This window comes from Theileria equi, chromosome 3, assembly GCF_000342415.1.
Source record: "Theileria equi strain WA chromosome 3, complete sequence".
Lineage (NCBI taxonomy): Eukaryota > Apicomplexa > Aconoidasida > Piroplasmida > Theileriidae > Theileria > Theileria equi.
In genome coordinates this window covers 874,100-900,013 of record NC_021367.1, presented here as the reverse complement: position 1 = coordinate 900,013, position 25,914 = coordinate 874,100, and the positions used below count along the sequence as shown (strand labels likewise).

General features: G+C 41.2%; 14 protein-coding genes across 14 annotated transcripts; 6 read left to right on the top strand and 8 right to left on the bottom strand.

Moving 5' to 3' along the window:
- Nucleotides 1–139: 139 nt before the first annotated feature.
- BEWA_004240 (hypothetical protein) lies at nt 140–1,501 on the bottom strand (the record flags this gene model as incomplete). The annotated part of the gene is made up of 1 exon (XM_004830625.1): nt 140–1,501. One exon carries the CDS (start codon nt 1,499–1,501, stop codon nt 140–142), a length of 1,362 nt encoding a protein of 453 aa, XP_004830682.1.
- An 848-nt stretch (nt 1,502–2,349) lies between these two features.
- BEWA_004230 (hypothetical protein) lies at nt 2,350–4,551 on the top strand (the record flags this gene model as incomplete). The annotated part of the gene is made up of 1 exon (XM_004830624.1): nt 2,350–4,551. The coding sequence occupies one exon, from the start codon at nt 2,350–2,352 to the stop codon at nt 4,549–4,551; it is 2,202 nt and encodes a 733-aa protein (XP_004830681.1).
- Nucleotides 4,552–4,587: 36 nt separating this feature from the next.
- On the bottom strand, nt 4,588–7,017 carry BEWA_004220 (hypothetical protein; the record flags this gene model as incomplete). Its single annotated transcript, XM_004830623.1, has 1 exon — nt 4,588–7,017. One exon carries the CDS (start codon nt 7,015–7,017, stop codon nt 4,588–4,590), a length of 2,430 nt encoding a protein of 809 aa, XP_004830680.1.
- A 590-nt stretch (nt 7,018–7,607) lies between these two features.
- BEWA_004210 (signal peptide-containing protein) lies at nt 7,608–8,021 on the bottom strand (the record flags this gene model as incomplete). Its single annotated transcript, XM_004830622.1, has 1 exon — nt 7,608–8,021. The coding sequence occupies one exon, from the start codon at nt 8,019–8,021 to the stop codon at nt 7,608–7,610; it is 414 nt and encodes a 137-aa protein (XP_004830679.1).
- Nucleotides 8,022–8,196: 175 nt separating this feature from the next.
- BEWA_004200 (hypothetical protein) lies at nt 8,197–8,748 on the bottom strand (the record flags this gene model as incomplete). Its single annotated transcript, XM_004830621.1, has 1 exon — nt 8,197–8,748. One exon carries the CDS (start codon nt 8,746–8,748, stop codon nt 8,197–8,199), a length of 552 nt encoding a protein of 183 aa, XP_004830678.1.
- Nucleotides 8,749–8,995: 247 nt separating this feature from the next.
- BEWA_004190 (hypothetical protein) lies at nt 8,996–9,777 on the bottom strand. The gene is made up of 2 exons (XM_004830620.1): nt 9,568–9,777; nt 8,996–9,525 (listed from the first exon to the last, which is right to left on the bottom strand). The coding sequence occupies exons 1-2, from the start codon at nt 9,712–9,714 to the stop codon at nt 9,019–9,021; spliced, it is 654 nt and encodes a 217-aa protein (XP_004830677.1). The 5' UTR covers nt 9,715–9,777; the 3' UTR covers nt 8,996–9,018.
- Nucleotides 9,778–10,703: 926 nt separating this feature from the next.
- On the top strand, nt 10,704–11,704 carry BEWA_004180 (40S ribosomal protein S20, putative; the record flags this gene model as incomplete). Its single annotated transcript, XM_004830619.1, has 3 exons — nt 10,704–10,806; nt 10,967–11,080; nt 11,571–11,704. The coding sequence occupies 3 exons, from the start codon at nt 10,704–10,706 to the stop codon at nt 11,702–11,704; spliced, it is 351 nt and encodes a 116-aa protein (XP_004830676.1).
- A 98-nt stretch (nt 11,705–11,802) lies between these two features.
- BEWA_004170 (N-acetyltransferase, putative) lies at nt 11,803–12,127 on the top strand (the record flags this gene model as incomplete). Its single annotated transcript, XM_004830618.1, has 2 exons — nt 11,803–11,984; nt 12,025–12,127. The coding sequence occupies 2 exons, from the start codon at nt 11,803–11,805 to the stop codon at nt 12,125–12,127; spliced, it is 285 nt and encodes a 94-aa protein (XP_004830675.1).
- Nucleotides 12,128–13,069: 942 nt separating this feature from the next.
- Nucleotides 13,070–16,012, top strand: BEWA_004160 (hypothetical protein; the record flags this gene model as incomplete). The annotated part of the gene is made up of 1 exon (XM_004830617.1): nt 13,070–16,012. The coding sequence occupies one exon, from the start codon at nt 13,070–13,072 to the stop codon at nt 16,010–16,012; it is 2,943 nt and encodes a 980-aa protein (XP_004830674.1).
- Nucleotides 16,013–17,406: 1,394 nt separating this feature from the next.
- Nucleotides 17,407–18,915, top strand: BEWA_004150 (signal peptide-containing protein; the record flags this gene model as incomplete). Its single annotated transcript, XM_004830616.1, has 1 exon — nt 17,407–18,915. One exon carries the CDS (start codon nt 17,407–17,409, stop codon nt 18,913–18,915), a length of 1,509 nt encoding a protein of 502 aa, XP_004830673.1.
- An 846-nt stretch (nt 18,916–19,761) lies between these two features.
- BEWA_004140 (signal peptide-containing protein) lies at nt 19,762–20,523 on the top strand (the record flags this gene model as incomplete). Its single annotated transcript, XM_004830615.1, has 1 exon — nt 19,762–20,523. One exon carries the CDS (start codon nt 19,762–19,764, stop codon nt 20,521–20,523), a length of 762 nt encoding a protein of 253 aa, XP_004830672.1.
- Nucleotides 20,524–20,788: 265 nt separating this feature from the next.
- BEWA_004130 (signal peptide-containing protein) lies at nt 20,789–22,042 on the bottom strand (the record flags this gene model as incomplete). The annotated part of the gene is made up of 1 exon (XM_004830614.1): nt 20,789–22,042. One exon carries the CDS (start codon nt 22,040–22,042, stop codon nt 20,789–20,791), a length of 1,254 nt encoding a protein of 417 aa, XP_004830671.1.
- A 509-nt stretch (nt 22,043–22,551) lies between these two features.
- BEWA_004120 (signal peptide-containing protein) lies at nt 22,552–23,289 on the bottom strand (the record flags this gene model as incomplete). The annotated part of the gene is made up of 1 exon (XM_004830613.1): nt 22,552–23,289. The coding sequence occupies one exon, from the start codon at nt 23,287–23,289 to the stop codon at nt 22,552–22,554; it is 738 nt and encodes a 245-aa protein (XP_004830670.1).
- Nucleotides 23,290–24,421: 1,132 nt separating this feature from the next.
- BEWA_004110 (hypothetical protein) lies at nt 24,422–25,879 on the bottom strand (the record flags this gene model as incomplete). The annotated part of the gene is made up of 1 exon (XM_004830612.1): nt 24,422–25,879. The coding sequence occupies one exon, from the start codon at nt 25,877–25,879 to the stop codon at nt 24,422–24,424; it is 1,458 nt and encodes a 485-aa protein (XP_004830669.1).
- Nucleotides 25,880–25,914: the final 35 nt, after the last annotated feature.

The following is a 25,914-nucleotide window of genomic DNA, read 5'->3' as shown; positions in this document are numbered from 1 at the left end:
ATAACTCTTTATCATTGGAGAATCTCCAGGTGGTGTCCTCAGTAGTATTCCTATTAGGCTCTCCACTAGACTTATTAATGCATGGACGAATGTCCAAGGATGGGTGAGTTTCTTCAAAGAGCCTCCTAGTAGTCATTCATTAAAATTCCTGATCTTCATAGACAATGAGTAAGGCCTCTGATTTACCTAAAACTTTGCATCTAACATTGGTGGTAAAGGATGATTTAACGCTCTTACATGCCACCTTCATTCCACTCCCGGTCCAGTATCCTAAGGACTTCCAGAACCCAAAGTCTTTGGTAGGCCACTTACTCCGATCATGCTCATATTTAGAGTAGGTCTTTAGGTATCCATCTCCAGTAAAGGCCAAGATGATCATTAAACCTTGGGATAAGAAGGCATTAACGGCTGGAATTGGGCTCTTATATGCACCACCTCCTGCATATGAAACTGCCTTGAGAGATTCCTCACAAAACTTTAAGGTAACAGTAATAACTCCAACCTTTAAACCACTACTTTTTATAGAACTAGCTAGTCTACCACCCGGATAATGAAGTGTGCACAAACACAAGATCATGGCAGTAAGATGTGGAATTGCCAGAATCCAAGTAACATGCCACCATTGGGCACTACTCCATTCTTGATTTGGACCCTTTCCACGATCGCATAAGATGGCGATGATAATACCAGGAACAGCACTAACGAACAAAACAACCAGGTCAATAGTGTAACCAGTGCCAACATCAGTCAGTTTGTAAGGAGCTATGGCAGGATAGAAGGCATAAATACCACCCATTCCAACCATTCCCATAAGAATCGGAGATGCAACAGCAGGGGCAGGTTCATTACCAGTACCATTGCCTCCACCATGCCCATAGGCAGCAGCAGGATAAACAATCCATACTATGGCAGAGATGAATGATATAACTATTGCTATGATAAGCTGCCAGTATATAATCCAGTAACTAACGTTCGACCACTTATATCTCTCAGCCAACTTAGTGAAGACGTAATAGTAAATGCAAACCTGAATACCGGAAAGAGGAATTCCTACATTGAAAAAGGCGGCATCTGCACCTCCAACATTCATTACAGCTGCCACATTAAGTCCATAGACAAACGAAACTAAGACTATGGTCCAGTAGTAGAAGGTGAGATTACCCTGTTCTCCTCCTGATGTAAATGCAATGAGGAGTATAATGAGGGAAGAGTACAGTGTTATGTTAGTAAATACAGCAAGGCGCATGAAACATTTCTTGGAGTCTTCATCATTATGTTCTTTAATGAGTGCTGTAATATTTACAATAGCCATTCCAGTAAACGTTGCCAACTCCATAAGATTATGGACCATGTTAATGAACGAACTGGCATACTGCTGCGGAATTTTAAATCTGTCAAGTGCAAACTTTGCTCCAGTTAAAGCCACACGGAGAGACTGCAACAGAGTCAGCCCTGCCATAAACATGGCGCCTTTCTGAAGTCCGGGATTCCCTTGTGCCATCTGTCATCTTGCGATCTTACCTGTCGTTCACACCATTATATACCATATCATTGGCCATAAGCTGGAGAGACCCCTCCATTCTCTACTAGGGAGTTTAGTGTTCCAGTATTATTCACCATTCAAGATGCATGTTTAAGTAGCTCACATCCTTAAGGTTTCATAGTGTTATCCATGGTCGCTGATACATTCTCTGATTAGTAAAGAAGCTAACGAGTGTCCATGCCATAGATTTAGTTGAAGAATCTAGAATGAGCTCGGTGTTTGGCATCTCATAATGGTAATTCATTCATCTACCAATGATTATACAGGCTCCTATACTGAGAACTGTGAATTCAGAGACTCCTCTACTAAAGTACACTCACAAGGCTCCTATTCGCTTCGCTCATCGAGTCTCCATCGCTATTCCACTCGTTACACTCATTCCATAGTGATAAACTACCTAGTCTTTGACGTCGGTAGGTCACCTGTTTCAGTACTCCTTACAGTCATACTTGCACAGTGAGGAAACCTACTGGTAAAGGATCCTCTGAAGAGTCCATTAAAGAGTCTACTGGAATGGGAGTAGATGACCATTACTCCCTCAGGCTAAAGCCTGTGGTCGCTCGTTCGCTATTCCATGGCTCACATCCCTCGTTCCTCGGGACTCATGCTCACCACGTTCGCATCATTCCCATATTTATGCAAAACTCTTGAGAGTTTTGCGGAGTAGCCCCTTTGGCGGCACACATTGCGGTTGGAAGGCTTCACACCACAACGGGTTCGAGGTTCTGGCGTCTATTCAATCTCTGGAGCTTTCCAGTCTGTGAATGAACGCAAAATTATTGAATACACACCTGTAATATATAGAAATGAGGGTCCGTCATTTGCAGGCATATCTCCGTGAGCAGAAATGCGTAAAAGTAGGAAATCTGTCAGTATGTAGAGGAATGCGAATAGGTATCGACGCAATCTACTTTTTCAAGTCGCTAAAGGCATTGAATGACCCATTGAGCGACGCCTTCGCCTCGCTGCCGCCGTCGTTTCTCTCAACGGTCGATGAACAGCTGCAGCTCATGGATAGCCTGGAAATCCAGCCGCTGTTCGTCTTCCAGGGGATGCAACCAAAGTCACACATGCTCTTGTCGGCGCAAATGATCGGATTTGCCATGCACGACGGCTGGCTATCGTACGTGAGGGGAGAAGAGGCCCTCGCAAAGAGCAAATTCTCACAGAACATCTACAAGGAATTCTCAGAGGAAATCGTGCAGTTTCTCATGGCATACCTAAAGTCAAAAGGAAGAGAAGTGATCAGGGCGCCGTATTTCGCATCCAGTCAGCTCATCTACTTTGTACAGGAAAGTCTCGTAGATGCAGTCGTTGGACCGCCCTCGTCAATACTATTTGGACTTCCCAGAGTAATCATTGGAATGGATCTGGTTAAAAGCGTATTTGAATGGATAGAGTTGGAGGAAATTCTGCAACTTTGGGGTGTGGATCGTGACCAGTTGGTCGATGCATGTCTCTTGGCCGGCACGGAACATTGTCTGAGTTATCCACTTTTTGCTCAGCCATTCTCATTTGCAAACGCAATAGAATACATAAAGCAGGCGCCCCTTATAAAGTACCTTTACCAGATCCCAGCTAGGGAACGTCTGAATGAATATGTGGACGGATATTGTATAGGCAAGTCACTCGTTACCTATCCTCTGGTACTCACCTTAAACGGCGATGTTACCTCCCTCACTAAGCGTGACCTTTTGCCATCAGATTATCATAAAATTGTTGGATGTAGACTACCCAAGAGCGTCTACTATCTAGTCTCTGAAGGACTAGTCTCTATACAGTTACCATTCTCGCTAGCACTTGGAGAATGGATTGATGAGTCCAATCAAAATGCAGACTCTGTTGAATATAGCGAACTTTTATCGGACCTGAGAGAGTACCATTGTAGAGCTGTTGGACTCCTAGTTTTGAAATTGGACGAACATTTTAAAACAAAACAGATTCGATTTTCAAAACATGTTTCACTATCAAAGAACAGCTTCTCTGCCAGACAACCAGCAAATATATTGATACCAAACACTTGTGCAGTTAAACACTGGAACATTAATGCCGCAAATTTGGCCAAGGAACTAAAGAGACAAGGTGCTGACGGCGTCTCCCTTGAGTTTTGCCTAAGATGGCACGGTAATGTTGGCTCGCAGCTTCTGAGCCAAGATGTGGACGCAGACAGCAAGGATGGTGCAGATTTCAATGTCATGAATGCAATTCTGCACTTTATGCTACTGGATAATCTAGGTTTCTTTACAAATGAGTGCGGTGCCACCGCATTTGGATGCGCTCTTGCCAGCTCAGAACTTGGAATGGATGGACTCTTGGCTCTCGAGCTCATGAAATTTGGTCTCTTTACTGGAGAAACATTTGAATCGCCTCCAGAGGGACCATACTCTCCAGATGTGCAATATAATTACAAGAGAGAAGAAAACAGACGCTTCCACATTACTGTTAACCTTATTTCAAGACTTGCCACGCTCTCTTCAGTGCAATTGGATAACAATTTGTGGAAGGGAAAAATAGACTATGACATTGCCTCATTCAACGTGGTGATTAAACTCCTAAAAAGATCTATAAATTATCTAACAGAGGGTTGCCTGGCCTATCTCTTGCTTTCTGATACCAATAGACTTGTAAAGATTGAAAATGGTGCCTTTGATCCAACAAATCCGCAGGTGCCACTATTCTATGACAAGTTTGCATTTATGGGTGTCGTCCTCAAATTTATCTTCATGGGACCAAGCGCTGAATTTTTAAATGAAGATGCAGTGGTAAATGTCGAAACTGTAGGAGCTACGAGCCTAGAACAGGTGCAAGAAACATTCCCCAACTGCACAAACATTGCGCAAGACCTTGATGCATTCATTGACTTTTGGGTAAAACTGCACAAGCTTGTGCATGATCTCGCAAATCTCATACAGTTGGGAGATATTCTAGGACAGTTTGACCATGGAACATTGTTACTCGCCTCTAAACTCGCAAAACTTGGTATAAACACCGAAAAGCTTAAACTCTAGTAACTTGTATTACAAAAATATACAATTAAGCTGCAACTAAATAGGACAGCGTCTAGAGTAAATTACGGGCAAAAAATTATAAAAATCCTGGCGGTTAACAGGTGTCCAAATCCCCTCAATACGTTGTAAATACAACTTTTCTGTGCGGTCTGCCTTATCCGCAATGTTAAGTTTTATCAACTTTGCAGCATTATACTCGTAGTAAATGTCAATAGATAAACACTTTTCGTCGTCAGTCTCTCTCCATACAACCTGATCTCCGTCTACAATGTGATTCAATGCATAATCCTCCTTTGGTAATAGGGTTGTAAGCGGAACACTATGATGGACACGGGAATCGATCATGAAGAACTTGTCATTTGGAGTGTCACTAACATCAAGTTTTATATAAGACTTTACACCGTCAAACACATCATTCACGACCTTAATGTTCTCGGAAACGGTATTCTCCGTGGCAAGATTTGGGTAGTAGAGGGCGAGTTCAGAATTCATTGTCTCTTCATCGTCTGAATCGCCCGCTCCAGGATTAGCTGCCAATGCGTCCAAATAAGAATAAAAGTCATCCTTTGAAACTTCGTGCCATTCGTTAACGGAAAACCTCAAAAACTTTTCTTCATCCTCACCGTTACTGGATATTATGATCCTGACGAGTAGGTTCAAATCGCAAATGGAATATGCAAATCCAATGAGGCATACTTCGTCGTCACTTTGTGATTCCCAAATCAAGTGCTTTTTATCCTGTACTCTCTTTAGACAGTACTCTGCATAAGGTCTAAAGAGGGTAAAGAGAATGCCCTTGTATACACCAATTCTGCTGTAAAACAAGAGGTCATTGATACCTTGAGACAAATCAATCTCTATATGAGCATCTAAAAACGTTCTAATATCTGACCTAAAGTTGAAGGGCATCAGCAACTCTTCTGAATTCTCACTAACCTCTGGAGCATGCCGAACTGACAAGGCATCCAGATGAAATGAAAAGGCAGATTTCGACACTTTTACCCAGTTTCCAGCTCCATGTGCCAATCTAAAAATAGCAATTTGTCCATATGTCCCTACTACGACAATTTCAGCCAATCTTGCGAACCTCTTATCATAGAAAAGTGTTGCACTTATGCAATACCTCCCCTCTGGACCAGGGGACCATATCACCGATCCACTTGAGACGATGTCAGAAATTACACAGCTGTCTTTTGCCAGGAATATAGTGTATGGTATATCCATGAATGAATCCTGTCTGTACAGGACATTGCTAGTTTCCAACGACTCATCAATATCTAATTTCATCCTGTTAGCCGGTGTATACAAGTCTGATATTCTCATAGCAAATGCCAAATCCATATTGGATGCACCAGGACGGTTGATTCTTGTTAGCAAACATCGGAATCCTTCCCCAGATATGGGAATGTAGTAATCATCTTGGCAGTTGAAATAGAGCATTTTCTCAGTGTTGTCAGAAAAAACGGACATTTCAATGAGCTTTAATGTTCCGCGATATGAGAAAAAGTGTATAGAATAGCATCTAGTTTGAGGAGCACGTTCCCATATTACCTGTTCCTCTGCAATTATTTTCTCAATAATCACCCCTGGAATAGGCTGATAAATGAGGGATAAGCCGTATCCCGATACGTTACGGTGGACCGCAAAGTTTAAGTCATCTGGAGGTTCAAATAAATTCACAGAAAGGTGTTTCTCTGCGCATATCTTCTTTTTGAAATCCTTGATGTGTCTGGTGAAAACCTCTCTGGAAAGGAGGAACCAAACATCATTAAGTTTCTCCATAAATCTATTATCGCGTGAATTCCCCTTTTTGACATTTATTATGGCAAAGTGATGGTGCTCATCTACAAAAAGTACGACCACTTTAATGGCCTGTTCAGATTCCGAAGAAGCCTCCCACAGCATTGATATCTTATCCGCAATTGTCTTGAGTGCAAATCGAGGCTGTGGATAAATCAAAACGGAGTTTATTCCGTCAAGAACCAGATTCTTGTGGGAGAATATATCGTTGTTTGGGTACTTTTTTTCAATGTACAATGTAACGCTGTTGTCCACCAGTCTATCCCTCTTGCTCAAATAGTCGAGTGAAAAGTCATAAACAACTTTGCTCACTCTCTTAAAAATACCACGTTGCCTTCTGTAGTAGACTTTCCTCATTTGGTTCTCCTGGTCGATTAAATGCACATGTAGCAATTGTGGTAGTCCAAACTTGCAGGCGGCATATACAACTGTGCATTTTTCTCGGGCGGTTCGCTGTCTCCAAACGGCCGTATGGCCGTATATTATTCGGTCAACATTGACTCCAGGATTGGCAATGTAATCTCTGTATCGAAACCTTCTTGCGGACGACTCTTCTCCGTGGAATAATTCGTCATTGGGGTTTTCAATGTCCAGTGTAACTGAAAATACGACTGTATTAAAATAGTGAGAACAAAAGAGAATGTACATAAATTTGTTGAAACGCATTTTTAGGAGTTTGGAATAGGAACAGAATTCCTCTTCTTCTAAATAGTCATTAAGAAATGTGTGGTGTGTCAAATATACAATGCAAAGCTAAATGCACCAAAACATCGACTTAAACGTCTATAATTCGTATTTCAATCTCCACTTTTATTCTTGAATCCATGTTATTTGCGTCATTACGGCCTTGTCTCTGGGATAAGAGCACCGTAATCCGCAACATTATTTCGTTACAGGTTTCTCAATAGTGGCAAATTAGAAACTAGTCATACCTAAGAAGGAATTTAAACTCGTTTATATATTAAATGTCTGCTTCTGCCTGATAAATCTCCCATACCGGTCTGGAGTACAAGTGGTGACGTCCAAGAATTTGTAACGAGTATAAATGGTGTTTCCGACAACGACTCGTTTTGGTGCACTAATGGTCAATAGTAGCAGAATATGCGTATTCTGGCATATACTTCATTACTCTAGCATGTAAATGAATTCTTATACGTTAAATGTAACATAAGCAAAACGTTCCACCATGTTGATTTGCATATTCCCCAGTAGAATACACAACAATCCTTTACAAATCCCAGAGTATCATGACTGAATCATTCCCCTTGTACCGTCAAGGAGCCCGTAGTTGGAATTTTGGCATAGTATTTGGAGGCAGGTATTCTAACCCAGCCAAAAGTCTTTTTTTGAAAGTACAAGTGAACTGCCTTTCGTCTATGAAAGGTGAATAGGTGTACAATTACACTATCCTCATAGTTGGTCGTCCACAAGATCTTGCAGCGTTCTTCACCACTTTTACGCTCCCACACTAGTGCATGTCCGTCTAGGACTCTGCATATTGACACCCCAGGTTTGGTTACATACGAGTTGATTTTTGTGTGACCCCTTTGAGTGACATACAAGGTCGTTTCTTCCCTAGTAGTTTCGTCCGAAAGGTCAAAGTCAATCTCCTTCCTCTCACACTTGATGACACTGCAAAGCAGTAGCACCGCTAAAATTAACCCCTTCATTATAAGATGCAGCATAAAATATTTCAAGTGAGCTCTAACGGGTTGTCGTGACAAACCTAGTGTGGCTAGCCTGCAATATTTTTATTACCAAAGTCTGGCGAGGCTTAGACGAAGCTGCATGCAAAAGGTTTCCAAGGAAATGGTAAAATTTCAATGAGTCATTTTTGCAAAACTCTCATTTCCTTGTAAAGAATGTTCTAAGACTAGATCGTCTGGGAGCCTGATTCTTGGGCATTTCCTCTTCCGATTGACATCTCCTGTGTCCCTGCGGAGAACGGTCAGAGTCTCTTGTGTATTGGCTCATTATCTTGTCCATTTTCTTTTCGTATACATCGCGGGTGATTTGTGAATACTTCTTGTGCCTGTGCTTTTCAAATAACATGCGCATGCAGTGACCTGTGCCATTGTCAACTTGTAAACTCAGGAATTTCGAGGTGGAAAAGGGCTCAATAGTTGTGACAAAGCACTTGTCATTACCGGGCGCTTCCCAGACAACTTGTTCCTTGTGCACCACCTTGTTTATCAAAAAGGGGTTTTTGGGGAACATTGCCTTGTGGAGAGTCCCACAGTCCCAGGACTCGTAGCAAGTTATTATTTCCGGGTTTACGGATGTAGACAGATCCAACGTGTAGGGAATGTCAGCAGAGTACTCTTCACTATCCTCTCTCCTTCTGCTTGTTTCATACGCGTCCTTTATCGATGAAAGCAACCGATCCAGTTCCAACATTTTATCTTTACCCTCCCTATCCTGAGCAGTTCCGAGTGCAATTAAATGGACTATGCCGAGAAGAAAAAGAGCCACCATCATAAATGTGCAACATTTATCATTTTTGTTCCGGCAGAGTGGAATCTTTAATGTATCGTTAGCTGCGAGGCCCTGCATTCTTGTGTAAAATAGCCCATTGGATGGGGTAATTAACATGACTTTCAACTCAATAGAGCAGACAACAACACAACTCTGGTGCATGCATCTTACAAGAATAAATTATAGACTGCATCAGCAGCACTGGGCATTTACTGGTCCATCATCTACAACCAAATGCGTGGAGTTAATGACACCCACAGACTTTGGTGCATTAATGTGAGCCTTTTCACACTCCTTGTCCCAATCAATGTTTCCGTGTCCCTGTGGATAGTACTTGATAACCTCTTCAGTTCCATCAATTTCCTTGTAACGTACAACCTCCTTAATCTGTGGTACCTCAACCTTCTTTTCGACCCACTGCTCAATAATTTGTGGTCTCTCCACAATCTTTTCTACAATCTCAACCTTGGGAACAAGTTTGTTACGATATTGGATTTGAGGGACTTCCACAATTTTTTCAACGTACTTGACGTCTGGAACCTCGACCACCTTTTCAACAATCTGGGTAACCTCACGGGGTACATGTATGACACGCTCCTGGATCACCGGCTTTGGGACAATCCTCTCAACTGTCTTGACCACTGGAATCTCAACCGTCTTGACGATCGTGTCAACGGGCTGGTACGTTGTTACTGCAACCTGCATGGATGAATGTGATACGAAAACTCTAAGCAAACAAACCCATTGCCTATCGATGGAAGACGAGACCTCGTGCGCTCTCGAGCGGTCAGCCACAGTGTTGATGGTTCTGACCTCCTGCTGTTGCTGTTGCTCCTGGAGCTCGGCCCGCTCCTCCCTAAGGGCTTCGTCGTTATTGCAGCAGTTCATCTTGACAAAATGGCAGCAATATACTACTAGGGATAATACTACTAAATCTTAGAAATATAAAAGGCAAAAATCAAAGTGCGAACCTCAAGGAGAATCGCATAAATCGACATACACTGCACATGCTGTGCATGTCCACAATGCGCTAAAGTGCCACTGGTTTTGACTCATTTCTGCCCATGTTACTGACTAAAATATGCGAGATGTGAACACGGAGAGAAATCCGGAGTTCCAGACGCCATAATATCGCATGGAGCGTCCTACACACTTGCGGCTCACACACCTCGAGGCAGTTGCCATTCCCCTCCACTCTAGCCTACCGCTCCTTTTACACCCATTTATGTTTGCATATTCTCGTGGAATTTGCCGGAACTTAGATCAAAAATCGTCGGAATCCAAAGGTATCGAGAGACGTCAGGCCTGCGACGTCGCGCGCAGATTCCTCCAAATGATCGCCATATTTTACGCCACTAGGTAGATTTTCCCAGTGTATAGTATGAGTGTAGAGTAAATGTGGAGACTTGTGGATGTTTTAGATCATTAAACGCAGCTTAAGGACCACGTCATGTGTGCCTCGGCCAAGTGCGTGCAAGGGCCAATAAAGAAGGGAACCTGAGAACATTCTGGTAGATAAAGATGCCATCCTGCGATGGACGAGGTGTGGGATGTAATAGCTGCCATTCAGGGGAGATGAGAGTGAGGACCAGCGGCGAGTTGCGTCATCCGTCGTGGGTGGCGTCGGCGTTTCCAAAAACCGGTCCTGGACGCGGTCCTGGTAACACCTGGTCTAAATGGCAAGGGAGCGGCGATATGTGCGAATCCAAAGTCTCTAGGGGACCGCTTAAGGTCAACTCTGGCGAGGCTCCGCCACCCCATTCTCCTAGGGCCGTCTGTCTCTCCAGTCAGAGTAAATCGTTTTCAGTTTTACGTTAAATTTGTTCTCAGTCTCGCACAGATTAGTTTGCTAGAGAGTTACAGACGCTGTTTTAAAGATGGACAAGGATTTCAAGGGCCAAGGCGAATACGATGAAGAGAATCGCATCCACAAAATTCGCTTGACACTCGTCTCCAGAGATTTAAAGTCTATTGAGAAAGGTTTGTGAAGTTTATGTGAGAGACGATGGGCCAGCGTTTAATCCACGGTCTTTAGAGGCCACTGACAAAGTCTAGTTGTACTTTGGCCAGAGGCTCTGCGGGATTGCGCTGGTCTGGACCCGACTCTCGTCTAACTCATACACTGCTCATACGTATACAGCTTGCCGCGATATCATCAATGGCGCCAAGGAAAAGAACTTGCGTGTCACTGGCCCAGTCAGAATGCCAGTCAAGAAACTCAAGATTACCACCCGCAAATCCCCCTGTGGAGAAGGTAAGTTGAATGCGTAGTGTACGAGTGAAACGAGTATGCGGAGCATGGATCCCGAAGAATGAGGGATGCGAACTATAGAGTAGTGAGCAATGGCGAGTTCACCGTAAGGTGGATGAGCATGAGCGACCATAGGCTTTAGCCAGAGGGAGCTTTACGGTGACTGATGGAGACTCTATGAGCGAAAAGAATATAGGAGAAATGACGAGTATACGCAGTATAGGAGCTGTAAAGGCGACTAGCAGGAGCCTAAATGGTTACTATAGAGGCGATGAGAATGGAGTTGTAAGCCACCTGCCGGTGGATGAATGAGCAGATACTACTCAATTATGGATATCTCATACTCTCTAGTGGTTGCGTATGCTCATATACTGCGTATACTCGCCATTTCTTCTCTATTCACTCCGCTCATAGAGTCTTCATCACTGTTCTTTAAGCTTCCCTTGGTCGTCCATTCGCTACGCTCCATTCATTCATTACATTAACACCATAGGTACCAACACATGGGATCGTTTCGAGATGAGGATTTACAAGCGTTTGATCGATCTCCACTCTTCGTCCGCTGTCGTTAAGAAGATTACCTCCATTCCTCTTGACCCTGGAGTCGAGGTTGAGGTCTCCATTTAAATTTGTCATCCTTGATGTTCACCTTACCTACTGTGGGTCTATAGGGTCCTGCTCTCCCCGTCCCTGTTCCCGGCCACTTTATATTATCGCAAGTAGAGATGATTTACGTAAGACGTTGTAGTATATACGACCTGGTCAGTCTGAGCGACTGCAATTTGGTCAACGTTATCGAAAACTACCAAATGAAGTACTACTTTTACCATCTCCTGTCGTGGCCGCACCTTACCAACATTGCGACCAATAATAGAGGAAGAGTTTGCGGGTATTCAATGTCCAAACTGTAAGTTACGTCCATTGGCGTCCACACTCGCTCTGCGCAGGGAGGAAGAGAAACAAAAGGCCGGTCACGTCACGGCGGTGGGAGTTTTGCGCTCGTTTAGGAACCTCGGGATTGCAACCAAAGTCATTTCACAGACTCGTTAGTTTTTCATACGACGGCGATTGGCTCTCTATGGCCACCGTCTGGAGTCCACACTCATAAACTCTACAGACGTCGCGATGCAGGAAGTATACAACTGTGACTGCGCCTATCTCTTTGTGCGAGTGACAAACTGGGCGGCACACTCGCTCTACCGGAACGTCCTGGGCTACTTGTAAGTTTATCACTGTCTTTAAACGTATGCGTAGCGTTGATGAAGTGTCCAAAGAGTACTTTAACGATAAAGAAGACGCGTACTCGATGAAGAAGATTTTCGGGAAAAGTCCAAATTCTGTAAAGTGACCCTTGCAATCTCTATCGCTACTTTCTTACAAATACAAAAGTATGGACGCCCACAATTTAGGCGAACTCGTAGTCTATATAAAGCTTTAATACCTTGATTTGCTCTATTTGCTATTCAAGTTGTTTAGGGATCGCTATGGTCGATTAAATTCTTCCAGCGGAGGTGACACAGGTGATAAGCTCAGAGACTATGAATGTAAAACTCACAGATATGCTACAGGCCCTCCAAGATGGTTCAGGTGGTCTCAACTGTTCTGGAGGTCTTACGAATCTCAATGAGGACAAGCAAATACAGCAAGACCATTCAGGATGGTGATGCTAATCCTATAAACATTGGAGGAACTACTCGACCCAGTTCTTGACCTGGGAAATAAATATCCTTTTGTATGTGCAAAGAATGGATCTAGGGATGGTAAGAATATTCTTGTGGAAGTTTGTGATCGGATAGACCTTGAAGTGATTTCTACTGACTAGTGTACCTTGATAGTTGTTCATATTGTTCTGTGGATAGTCTCTCTGACGGTGAGCTGGTTGTGAGAGAGGATGAATGCATGAGGAGTAGATAGGATGGTTTCTCCTCTGAACATGGATGGTAAGTACCGGAGGATAGAACATACTAAATATAGACATAAAACTAAGAATGGATGACTATTACACTGGTGATAGATATACATAACAAATGTACCCGAGTAAAATGTAAGTGTAAAGGAGGTGCAGGGAGTAAAATCTCTGTAAAAGCGGGAACTGTATCAGATACAGACTTCAGATATTGTAAACACCACTCCAGAATCTTTGTTATTCAAAATCTAAATTATGATGGAAAGGACCTCACTACTACAGATGAGGGTGGACCTGAACTTACCAGACAACACACTGGGATAAAAGATATACACACATACTACAGTGCTAAATATGACGAGGGTAAAGACTATATAGACAAACCTCTTCTACTTAGAATAAAGGACGATAAGGGGGAACATTGGTATTATAATTCAGATGCCGATAATAAAGATGAAGATGATGGAGAACGCAAAGGAAAACCAAACACTAGATGGAAGAAGATAGATGGTGGAGAGAGAGACTTTTACGATAAATATGATAATCCAACTCCAACATTTAGAGAGAGGTTCAATGATCTCACTTGCAAACTCTTCAATCTTCATTCTGTCAACATTTATGAGGACAGGAGCTATTCTTGTCCATGTGGAAGTATCAATGTGAATGTTGTTGAAAATGAAGGTAGTGGTATTCCTGGACATACCAAATACAAACATGAATACGGTACAGGTGTAAATTTTGCTAGGTACAAAGATACAGCTCTCAAGTTTAAATATGAAGGCAACTATGGAGAATTTTCACTTGACAAAGACACTCCTCACCTCACAGTATATTACAGTGAAGAAGACAAGGAGCGTGAGAGACCCCTACTCATGGACGTTTATGCCTTTGGTAATACACCAATTTCTCTTTTTAATATTGGAAAAACTGACAACAGTGAGTGGAGTGTGATCTTTGGTGAAGATAGTTTGCCAACCCTTTCTGGTCATGAACTTGAGAAAAAACTTAAAGAGCTCACCTGTAAATTTTTCAAATCAGCAGACATAAATGACTACTGTAAAAAGGAATGGTGTAGGAATGATCTAGGACTTCAATGCCGAAATGGAAATGAAGAGGAGGAACCAGAACAACCAGAACGAAAAGAACCATTACGTTCTGAAAGTCCTGATGTAGGACTAGACCAAACTGGAGCTGGCGAAAAAGATGAATCTAGTGATAAGGAAGAAGATTCACTTACACAAGGTGCTCCTGGTCTCCCTGGTGGTCCAAGCGGATCTGAAGGGCTATTTAGTAAAGAGTTATGGGATACAGTTGGAGCAGCAGCTGGAACTGTTCTTACAGCTTCTGGTTCTGTAGTAGGTAAATCCATTGTAGCTGGTGCACTTGGTACGGTTGGATTAGGTGCAGCTCTTGAACTGGCTAAAACTGTTCTTAATACTTCTGTTAATGCTGCCGCTCCTAAAGCTCCTCAAGTTGATTCTACTAATTCTGGAACTACTAATGCTTCTGATGCTTCTCAACCTCAAAATCAAGGTACTTCTAGTCTATCTACTATTGAAGGGCCTACTACAGGACAACAACTACATAATGTTGAAAACCCTACTGAAGAACATTCTGAAGTAAAGCCTGAAGTAGTAATAGTACCTAAAAACAAAGTCGAGAATGAGAGTGAACATGCTACTGAGCGAGAGAACGAAGGTAGAAGTCCTCAACCTAAAGATGATAAAAATAGTGAAAATAGTGTTCCTGGACCTAAAAAACCTCAAGAACCTGAAACTAAGGATGATGGCGTAGAAGTTGCTGGAGAAACTCCTGGTCAAGACGGTAGTCGACCCGTTAGTGGTAAAAGTGGAGGACCAGATAAGTTATCTGGATTAGGAGAGGAATCTTTGAACAACATTTACACAGGATTTCCTAGTTCGCGTTCTACTACTTATGGTGGATATGTTGTCTATGAGAATTATGATAGAGAAAAATACGGAGGTATTTCTCCTGTTATTGTAGATATACCCATCACTACCACTACTCCTCTTATTTTTACTTCTCAAACCCAGTCTCTTCTTACCGCTGAACCTACTGCTTTTACTCCTCTTACTCTTTATGTTAATCCCCCTCTTCATAACTCTACTGCTCCTAAAGATTCTCAACAAGGTGGACCTCAAGGTACTCTACCTGAAGATCAAAATCAAGATGGTCCTAGTAAACCTGAACAAGCTGCTGATAATTCTCAAGGTGTAGATACTCTTCCTGGAGGCGGACAAGATATTGGTGGACAGGTCAGAATTGGTAATACTAATCTTCAGCCTAGTGATAAAGATGTTAAAATCCAAAACATTTATGGTGAAAACGGACTAGCTACTTTCAATGACAATGGAACAATATTTGCTGTTCTAGGTGCTCCTGCTGGTTATGGAGACGGTGATCCAAACGAATCTGGAGGTACTAATTCTGAAGGACCTGTTGTTCCTACTCCTAAAGCTGCTGAACCTAGTCAACCTGCTGGTAGAACTGTTGGTGATCCTCAACCTACTACTCCTACTGAAGGACCTACTCCTCAACAACCTAAAGAACAGTATCAAGCACTATCCACAGACTCAGACCCTCATGGTTCTGGAATTTGTGGAACTCCTGTTACTGCTTCTCAAGAACTTCAAGCTCCTTCTAGTGCTACTGGACCTACAGCTGGTGGAGAGTTGCCTCCTGGATCTGCTAGTACAGATGGTGATAGTGGATCTGACCAAGGTACTACTCAAGAAACTCCTCCTCCTGACTCTACTTCTCTTACTCAACAACTTGGCTCATCTGATCTAAATCATAATACTGAAGCTCAAGCTTATCATGGAGCCTCAGACTCTATTTCTGGAACTTCTGGTCCTGCCTCTTCTTCAGTCTCTTCTAAGAATCCTACTGACATAAAGACCATCTCTATTATCACCTCATCCGTTCTTGCCGCTTCAGGTTCTCTTACTGGATTTGGCTGGTGGATGTTTAAACGTTCTAAAGGAGACCCTTGGGTACGACAAATATGATGGTCCACGGGTATAGTGAACATTCTAAGAAATAGGTAACCAAGAAGTCTGTCTACTCCTGACAAATCTTTCAAGATTTATTTTGACATTATTATCTTGTTGATGCAAATGGATACTGAGTAGTTTGTCTTAATTTGTTGGTTTGTTTTTGTTTCATGTTAGTTGTTTCTGTTCTTGTTGGGTCATTGTCTGTACTATACTATCCTGAACATTCTTCTCTAGGTTGACTACTGTTTGTTCTGTCCATATTCTTGAGTCTTAGGTTTTCCCTGAAATACTCCATCTTCTTCCTTGAGCTAATATCCTCAGATGCAGTTTCCAAACTTACTATCCATTGGAGTAGTTACATAACTAATTAATCTGCCCTAGGTGTAGGTGTTGGTTTATATGTGCTATCTTTGGTTTATACCCTCGTAGACCCCTACGGATTTTCCGTAGGTTATTCCATACTACCCTTGTAGACCCTCTGGAAGACTCTTTAGAGGTTGAATTCCCATAGTGGATTGTGAGAGGTTCTTCCTCTTCAAGAGGTTTCCGAGGAACCTTTCGAGGATGTCTTCCAGCTTTTCTTCTGGAGCTCTTTCTTCAACTCCTCTTCTTCGATCGTGAGTTACCGTTACATCATTATAACTTGTAAATAAGACAGAAACTATTTAGTGGGACGGATGTCAGTAACAATGGGACTACCATGGGAGGAACTTGAATGACTGGATTACTAGAATGAAGGTTCTATAGAGGAATGACAATGAGCAGTTCTTCCTTTCCTTGTTAACCAAAGATTATTTTACATACAGAGAACACTTTGGACAGTGGGAGGATTGAATGGTATTGATACACTGACGGTTTAGTAAAGAGTCCTTGATTCTCCTTTAAATGACAAGAGACTAATGACTCATTCACTTTATAAGTTAGACAACCGATAAGGTATTTCCAGCACTTTTTTCTGGCTCTATATGTTATTCCAGTCATGTCTATCCATAATGTAATGCTGGGAATATGAGACGCTTAACGGCCCTTAATGCATAGGGAAAGGGCATTTTAGACCGTGAATAGTGATCAGGAGGAATAAATGTCTACGTAAAGTGTTATTCATCCCCATTAACCCCTACATTCCCGGGTTTTATTCCTACTAGATTCTCTTCATGATATCATTAACTGATCCAAGATATCTTGTGGATTACTTGTACATCTTACTTGCCAAGACTTATAGTCTTTGTTTCCTTACTCTAGTTTCCTGTTACACACAGTGTGTTTTTCTAGTAAGACATCAAGAGTGCATGCACATTATTATCTCTTGTTCTGAACATTTCTGGGTACTTTCTTCTTTTAGATAGCACCCATTATTTAGCCTGTACTAAGGTTATAGTTTTTTTGACAGACAAAGATTCTACAAGATGAATGTCTTCTCAGTACTATGGACGGTATGTTTGGTAGGAGTCTGCCGCTGTGGAGGTGATAGTGACGCCAAAGGAGCATTAAAGGGAGGAGAGAAACGGAATCCTTCGGAATCTACAGACCCTGAAAACTCCTTGGTTTCCAAAGTAGACACTTCCTTATTTGATGTAGAGAGCTCTTTTGAGGACAATGTGAAGGTTCTTAAGCTCAAGGCTAAGGAAGGTGTTACTGCCAACAAGCTCAGATTTGATGGTCAGACATTTTGGACATGTCAGGGTCCCAGTGATGCATGTTTGTCAGCCATCTTATACTTTGGAGAAAGCGGACCCATAGCTGCTACATACAGCGTTAAGGGAAGAAAGGTATTCGAAGGCTACCGTAAATTTGCGGATGGAACATGGACTTCAGTAAATAAGGAAGGTTTTAATGAGTTACTTGAAGAACTCAAAAAAGACTTAGGAGATGCTAAAAAGTCTGATGAGGATAAGGCAAAACATCTCCCTGAAGTAAATGAATCTAAGGAGAAAACAACTGCTAAACAAAAAGAATATCCTGAAGATATATCTCAAGAACATGGAAATGAAATAGGAAAAGAGAATCATGACTTATCTGATGATACACATAAAGAGAATCCCACTACTCCACTTCAACCAACAGTAGCACCTCCTAGTGGACAAACCGCTAACTCTGATCAAAAGACTACTGAATCTGCCAAAAGGGGACAAGGAGTTAAGGTTAAACCCGTAGAGTCTCCCGTTCCTACACCTAAGGAGGAAGTCTCTCCACAAGATAATGGAACCAGTAAACCTGTTACTGATGAATCTCAAGTTACTGCTACTCCCATTACTTTAGACCTTACCAAACCTGATGAGACAAAGTTAGATGTGCATACAGAAACAGAATCCGGAGTATCCTTCAAGGGGTATAGTTCAAAAGATGCCTTCCATATATCCTCCGTTGTAGAAGGTCGGACCTCTGTATGGAGAGCTTCTGGAGATGAAAAGTGTGTATTAGCAAAATTATCGTCCAAGGGAGATTCATCTCTACTTTTAATATCTCTTGAAAGTGGTTATGTGTACTTTGAAAAGAATGGCAGTAACTGGAAGGAGATAAAGCAGGATGAATTTAATGGTAAGCTTGCGACACTTATGGGAGAAACTTTAGACCTTTCTAACCCGGATACCTCCAAGATACTTGTGCATACAGAAACAAAATCAGAGGTAACTGTTAAGTACCATTATCCAAAGGATACTTCCAAGGATGACTTCCATATATCCTCAGTTATGGATGGTGAAGTTGAAGTCTGGACATGTGGAACTGGAGAAACTTCTGGGCTTGTAAACTCTTACACAAAAGGTTCTTCGCTCCTTCTCATAGGTGTAGATAAAGGTGATGACTTGGAGCATAAGTATTTCGGGAAAGTTGATGGAAAATGGAGGGAGGTTACACTGAAAGAATTTTTAAAGGAGTTTTATGAAATGAAGGGACTTCCTAAAGCTTCCAAATAGTGACTCACAGATGCTGCCCTCTAGACTGCCCCAAGACACCAAGGTGATAAAGGTCGGCATTGATCTTCTAGTCTCTTCCTAGAGAGTCTACAGTGGACGCTCCATAGGAATTTATGAGTATCCATCACTAATACGGTAGTATAATTCCATATTTTGTTCACACCCCGTTAGAGTGTGCATGTCTAACTAATGACAGTCTCCTTCACACTTATAGGCAGCTTGATTTGCTTGCATCCACATTTCATTTTCACTGCTACATTATATTTACCATTTACTCGTTTTATTTGGAGACATGGCCAATACATTAGCCACATATGGCTCCACTGGCTACTTGCAGAGTAAACGTGTGGTTAATGGTCCATGTGGATTTCCAAATGTTACCTTTAGCTTACATTCCCTGTAAAGTTACCAAAAGTGATCGAGTAATCCTACAGACTAATCTCCTTCCACCATGGCATCATTGAGCCCAAGAATAAAAATTGGATCTGCATGCAGTCAAATAGAAAGCCTGCCATGTGGGCCAAAAGTCCCATTATATTTTCTATTATTCAAAGCTTTTACATTCACAAGTAAAAGTATCCATTCATCAAATTTAAGTCTGATTCCATTGCAAAACTGCGGTGGTGATTCTTCATCGTTGGCAGTTTTTGAAAATTGCAAACTATATCACATTTTGACCTATATACACCTTATTTACAGATCACTCCACCAATTTAAACACTGGAGTTTGTTACATAGGTTCTCCAGTTATCGCACAAGAGGCTCGAATTTTGGCCACTTGAGAGTTGTATCATTCCCGAGACAAGAAACGTCAACATTTAATTAACACATTGTGTATAGACCAGAATGGATTTTAACATGGCTTTTTTTCTTCTTCTTGTGCCAGTTTTTCGGCTGGGTGTTTTTGCGAGAGAGACCATTGATATCGCAAAAGAAATGCAGGGAGATGAGTGTAAAGTCATCGTTCAGAAAAAAGGGGACATATCTTTTACAATATACAATCGCATGCCGCGAGTTAATGTCTCCAAGATTGTCTACAACGATCAGATTTTGTGGGAAACGACCGATAATGACATTCTGTACCATCACTTTACAGTTTACAGGCTCTACAAGAAACCGGTTATTGCATATCTGTACTTTACTGATGGCAGAAAATCCGACTATGTTCAGTTCAAATTTGAGAATGGACAATGGATCCGAGTCAACGATGGAGAGTATCAGAGGCTGATGGAAAAGATGCAAAATGAACGAACATTTGATATAAAAAACCCAAATGTTTATAACCTTGTCAAGATGGAGGAGTATAGCCCATTTGGCATCACTGCAAGAATTTACATGAACAATTCGAAATTTAGAATTGGGACAATTGTCGACGGTGAGGATGTTTTATGGGAATCAAAATCATGGGAGGAACGCTGCGAACATATAATCGTGCATGGAAGTCCCACATATCCAAAATTGGTGCACATGTTCATCAAACTTGCGGATAACCACAAGGTCCTCTATTTTGAGAGACGAGAGGATAAATGGGTCGAGGTGGAAAAAGACCAGTTTTTCGAAAAGCTACAAGAACTAGACAACGCCTGTGAAGAAGATGAGCGACCGTAGGGAGCTTGACATCCGTATGACTGAGGGGATAATTCATTCGATTTAAATTCGTAAGGGAGTTTCAGCATCTGTTATCCAAGCGACAAAAATGAATTCATGTAGCTTTGCAAACCACAAATTAGCCTATAATTTATGCTATAAAACGACCTTTGCGTTATCAACTACATTTGCGATTCGAGTTTTGGTGCCCATGTGACCGAGTTATTGCACTGCATTCGAGATGTCTACACTACCCCGTCAGTCTTTGCAGGATCCAGGGTATCATCTAGTTTCCAGATGGTTTTGTAGGTGCTAATGTGGAAGTATCAGGCTTTTTAGGAGCTGGATTCGCGGTACCATTTCTCATATCCTTTAGCTTCTTATCAAAGTCTTCTTCTGTAATAGTCTTCCATGCTTCACCACTTACTCTCTCAAAGTAGTTATACCTCTTTGTTAATCTTTCCACTGTAATCATTTCTAGTATTTTTATGTCCCCTTTCTCATAGATAAGACAAGAAAGACAACTATCTGAGGAATTAGACCCAAATTTAGTGGCACACGTTGTGGATTTCCATAGTTCCTTATTTCCATCCTGAACCTTGATAGGGACATGGCCAGGTTTAGGATAAAAGTGTCTAGTGGTAACTCCCAGTAATTCAGCTTCAAAGATCCTGCATTTATCAGTATCCTTAGAAGCAGAGAGATCAAGTTCAAAGTCTGATTTCCATTCTGTAGTATCCTTTAAATTCTTCATCTTGGCATCTTTGTCATTACAAGATACCCATTTACCATCTTTAAGCTCAAGGTAAGTTTCCTTAGGAGTACCAGATAAAGTAGTTACTAGAAGGACCAGTTCAGGCTTCTTATCCTTGTTTAGGTAGACTTTAGCATGATCAAATGTTTCTCCGGGTTCAGCTGTCCAAACAGTCTCAGTGTTGTTCACAAGCTTGGAGACGCTAACACCTTTATTAGGAACAATGAGTTGAACAGCATTAGCAGCGAAAGTATAGTTGAATGACTGGCATAGTAGTCTACTTGGATGAGCAATATTTAGAGAAGCATCTCTTCCAGATTCTCCAATGAATGTCTTTGCCTTCTCATTAAATGGCTCTTCATCAATCTCATTCCATTTACCATCAGTCTTCTCAAAGTACTTATACTTAGTGCCACTACTCTCTGAGGTCTCCAGGTAAAGAAGTTCTAGAGCACCCTTAGAATAAGATTCTACAAATACGCACTTTTCATCTCCAGAAGCTTTCCATAGCTCCTTATCGCCATCTACAACTGAGGATATATGGAGGTCATCCTTTGGAAGATAGTCTTTTAGTAATACTCCATCAATATTTTGTTCTTCTACATTTATATGGGACTCATCTGGCTTTGCAAGATCAAGAGTAATGGGAGTAGAAGGTTTAGGTGGAGTACTAGTAACTTGAGGAGGATCATTGTCATCTGTAGTACCTCCTCCACAACAGCACCAAAAGCCTGCGCTACATAGTCTTATCAGACATACCGTCCACAGTATTGCTAGAACCCTCATCTCCCCCAGCTACCACCCTCTCAAGACACCAAGTGATTATTACAAATTACAAGAGACTTTGCCCTTTACATTCCTGTCATGAAACAACTACTGGGTGGAAGGAGGAATGGATGAGTTAAAAGACCCCATTGAATGGCCAAAGAAGGAGAAATACGGGAGATTATTTCGCGATAACCAACTTTAATAGATCTTGATCCCATGTCAACTTCTCATATAGCAGGTACAATTTAGCCTGCAACTTTATAGCGGGCAGACAGAGTCTCTAGACCTATTTGTAAATCCTTCACGATGGTAATTGGCAACAACAGTTTAAACACATCATTCTTCTACTCTTAAAACCTCCCCTTTCTGGAATTCCTAGGGATAAATGAGTGACTGGTGTCTCTTTCACGGGTGGATAAATTACCCTTGGTTATTCATCCTTCCGGAGATTTCTCTTTGAGATACTCTAGATATTCTAATGCGGCTACAGTGTTAACAGTCCGCTATTGTAAAATTGAGAGAATAACTCAGCGCAATTTTGGTATGTTTATTGTGATTGAAAAACGATAAAGTGAAGGTATTTTTCCGTCTACAAACTTGTACTTTACTTCAAACTCCCTCCCATTTACGTGTTTGGAGACAATTATTATGTATACGACTCTACCTTGTACCACTTTTACAGTTCTTTCCATTAGCCCCTCAATGTCATGGTCTATAACATATTCTCCATAATTAACTGCACCAATTACTAGTTCATCCTTTAATTCATCCTGTATAGTAAACACTTTGACAGCTTCTCCATTGTCAACCTTTACGAAACCATCGCCATCATACGTTTTAACATTCAATTCTAAAGGGGCTCTAAAGATTTGGCTATAGTATAAATAAACAGGTTTCCTTATAAACTCTTCAATCTTCCTGTTAGAGCTACCTCTGAAATTTTTATACCTATTACTAACTTTGACATATTTAGTACCGTCTTCTCTAGTTAGCACAAAGACACGCCTACTGGTAACCTGAGGATCTTCTAAAATAATCTCTCCAGAATCCGAGATTGATCCAATTACATGAGAAAAGTAGTAGGTTCTCTTCATGAAATAGTTGACAGCACCCGGGTATTCCGCCGATGGCAAACATCCAACTTGTTCTGGAACATCTCCAGATATGTCCAAATTTATTGAAATGTTGTTCCCTAAAGATGGTGCTGCAATTGTCTTGCCAAATAGCATGAATATAAAAAATCTCAAAGGGACAATTGTACTCATCTTTCTATAGAAATTTTTGTAAACTACAACTTGTGATTTTAACATGGGTAATTAGTCTTTACCTAAATGAGAACGTGAAGTGGCTAGTTATATAGCAAGCCAATAACTAGCTGGACTAGGGTATTTTGGAAGAATAAGCTATCTTACAGTTATATTTTATCAATTCTGTACTGATATGTAGTAGTTTTAATGTCTGTATCTCCTAATGAATAGGTTGTGACTAAACCCTGGCTGAAGTCTGCATGATGCTTTAAAATGACAATCTAAACGAAAAGCCTATATTAAATTTTATAATGGCAGGAATCCATACAACATAGCAGCAGACGTAAATAACTCTCGGCCCCGCAGCCATAGCTCCTGCTATTCATAAGGTTTATTATCTTTTCACTGTATTCATCCTTTTATTAGATGTGTAATATTCTTAGCCTTGGTTTCACCAATAAAATATCGAAAAACTACCAAGGTGCTATTACTGCATTTCTTTTACCTTTTAGTAAATGATGTCCTTTTTGTAATTTATACTATACATTCGGAATGGCTTTGCACTCTATATATTTTCCAGAATTTTTCAGTGTTAAAAGAATACGGGATTCTTATAAAAACATCTTTGATTAAATATTAATGCAAAGTCTATACCATAATCTTTTTCATAATATGTAATGAAAAGCTTGAATGTGATGTGATAATTAAACCCGTTTTAGAGTGCAAATAACTCAAGATAAACTATCAGATTTAAACAAAATGATTCACGAGGTTTTTACTATATTTGCTTTAAATCCATCTACTATACGATATAATATCCAAAACTCCTTACTACTCAATATTTTCGAATCTTACAATTCCAAATGAGAATCAGTCATTTAAATTGCCGTAAAAATCGTCAAAATTAAGCATTGTACAGGATGAATGTGCATTACAACTTCGAAAGGTATAAATACAAAATATTCAACCGTAATATTCCCATCCATGAGTCTTTTTTAAGGCTAACATCTTCCAAGTAAATCTTCAGGTGAATCTATGCATACTCGATATGGTACTCTTGATATTATTAATCCATAAAACGCTTTTAAAATTCTCATAAAGATTTCCCCTAGTATCCAAGCTAGTATCTCTAGAGTATCTCCATAGAGTCCTAAATCTGTCTAACCCAAGGGTCTCTAGAATTCTTATATAGATGATAACCTGCCAGACCAACTGCACCACTTCCAGCAAGGGTACCCGATAAGGCATATCCAAGAGTAGCAAGACCAGGACCAGTAAAAGGTGCAGGTTTAGGAGTAGGAGGTCCAGCAGAAGAGTCGCCTCCATGAGCAAGAGCAGTTCCAGCTTCAGCACCAGGTTGAAGATCTCCACCAGGAGAATCAGGACCAGGAGAAAGGGCTGAGGCTGAGGCCTGTTGAGCAGATTTGGCTTGAGCTTTAGGAGAAAATTCAGAAGCATGAGAGTCTCCATCAGCTCTACCATCAGGAGTATGAGCATCAGAAGCAACAGTGGGAGAAAGTACAGGAGAGCCACTAGCACCAGATTTAGTAGAGTCAGGTCCTCCAGATTGATCATCTTCACCAGCAGGTCCCTTAAGTCCAGGAGCTTCAGCATCTCTAGGACGACCAGCTCCAGCAGGAGTACATTCCTGCAAGTTATTGCTACCGAGCTTAAGCTCCTTTGCGAGAGCAGCCCGTTGCTGACAGGTGATCTGTTTGTTATCTATCTTATCTTTATTAATACCCTGGAGCTTATTGGAAACTTCTGTCCATGGTTTATTCTCGCCACCTTTTTTAAACCATCCAGAAACAGGATTGTTGGTTCCAGTCTGCTCGATATAAATAAGCTCAGGTTCCTTGTTAGAATAAAAGGTGTAAATGTCTACTGGACCTTTTATTGGAAAGTTTAGTCCAGCCTTAGCTGTTATAGTCTTTCTATTCTTTTCATCATTGCTAGCACCATCTTTATAGAACTTAATACCTGCTAGTTGTCCACCAGTGATGGAGTATTTAGTATACTCCGTCTTTTTCTTACCATCTACTTCTATCTCAACTTTCTCAACAGAGATCTTATTCTCACCTTTATGTTCGTCACAACAATCATTCTCTGTAGATGCACTGTGGCTAAGATTAATGGTGACCGCATCATTATGTTTACAGTTTTGTTCGTCAAGTACCTTTTCAAGATTATTACCATCTAGTTGTTGTTCAACCCATTTATTACCATCACTACTCTTAGCATAGTACTTAGTTCTACGGTCAGTAGTAACTCCTACCAAGAGAACCTTCTTAGGCGGATTACTATTCTCATGCTTCCAGTAATAGACATGAACCTTTTCAACATTATCCCTTGGGAGGTCTGGAATAATATCCCTCTGATCATCATCTCGTACTTTTTCAAGCTTGAATGGTATAGTTCCATCAGTATTATGCTTATCCTGATGAGTGTACTTGAGGAAATCAGAGTTAGGAGGTTCAATAGTTAGTGTAACTTTAATTTCTTTTCTACTTCCGGTATCCTTATAGTCATAAGTAGTAGTATGGGTACCTCCATTTCCATCAGGCTTATGACTTATGTCTATGGTAACGCCGTCTGAAGGAGGAGCCATTGTTGGTTACAACCTAATAGGATCAAGTTGTTAAT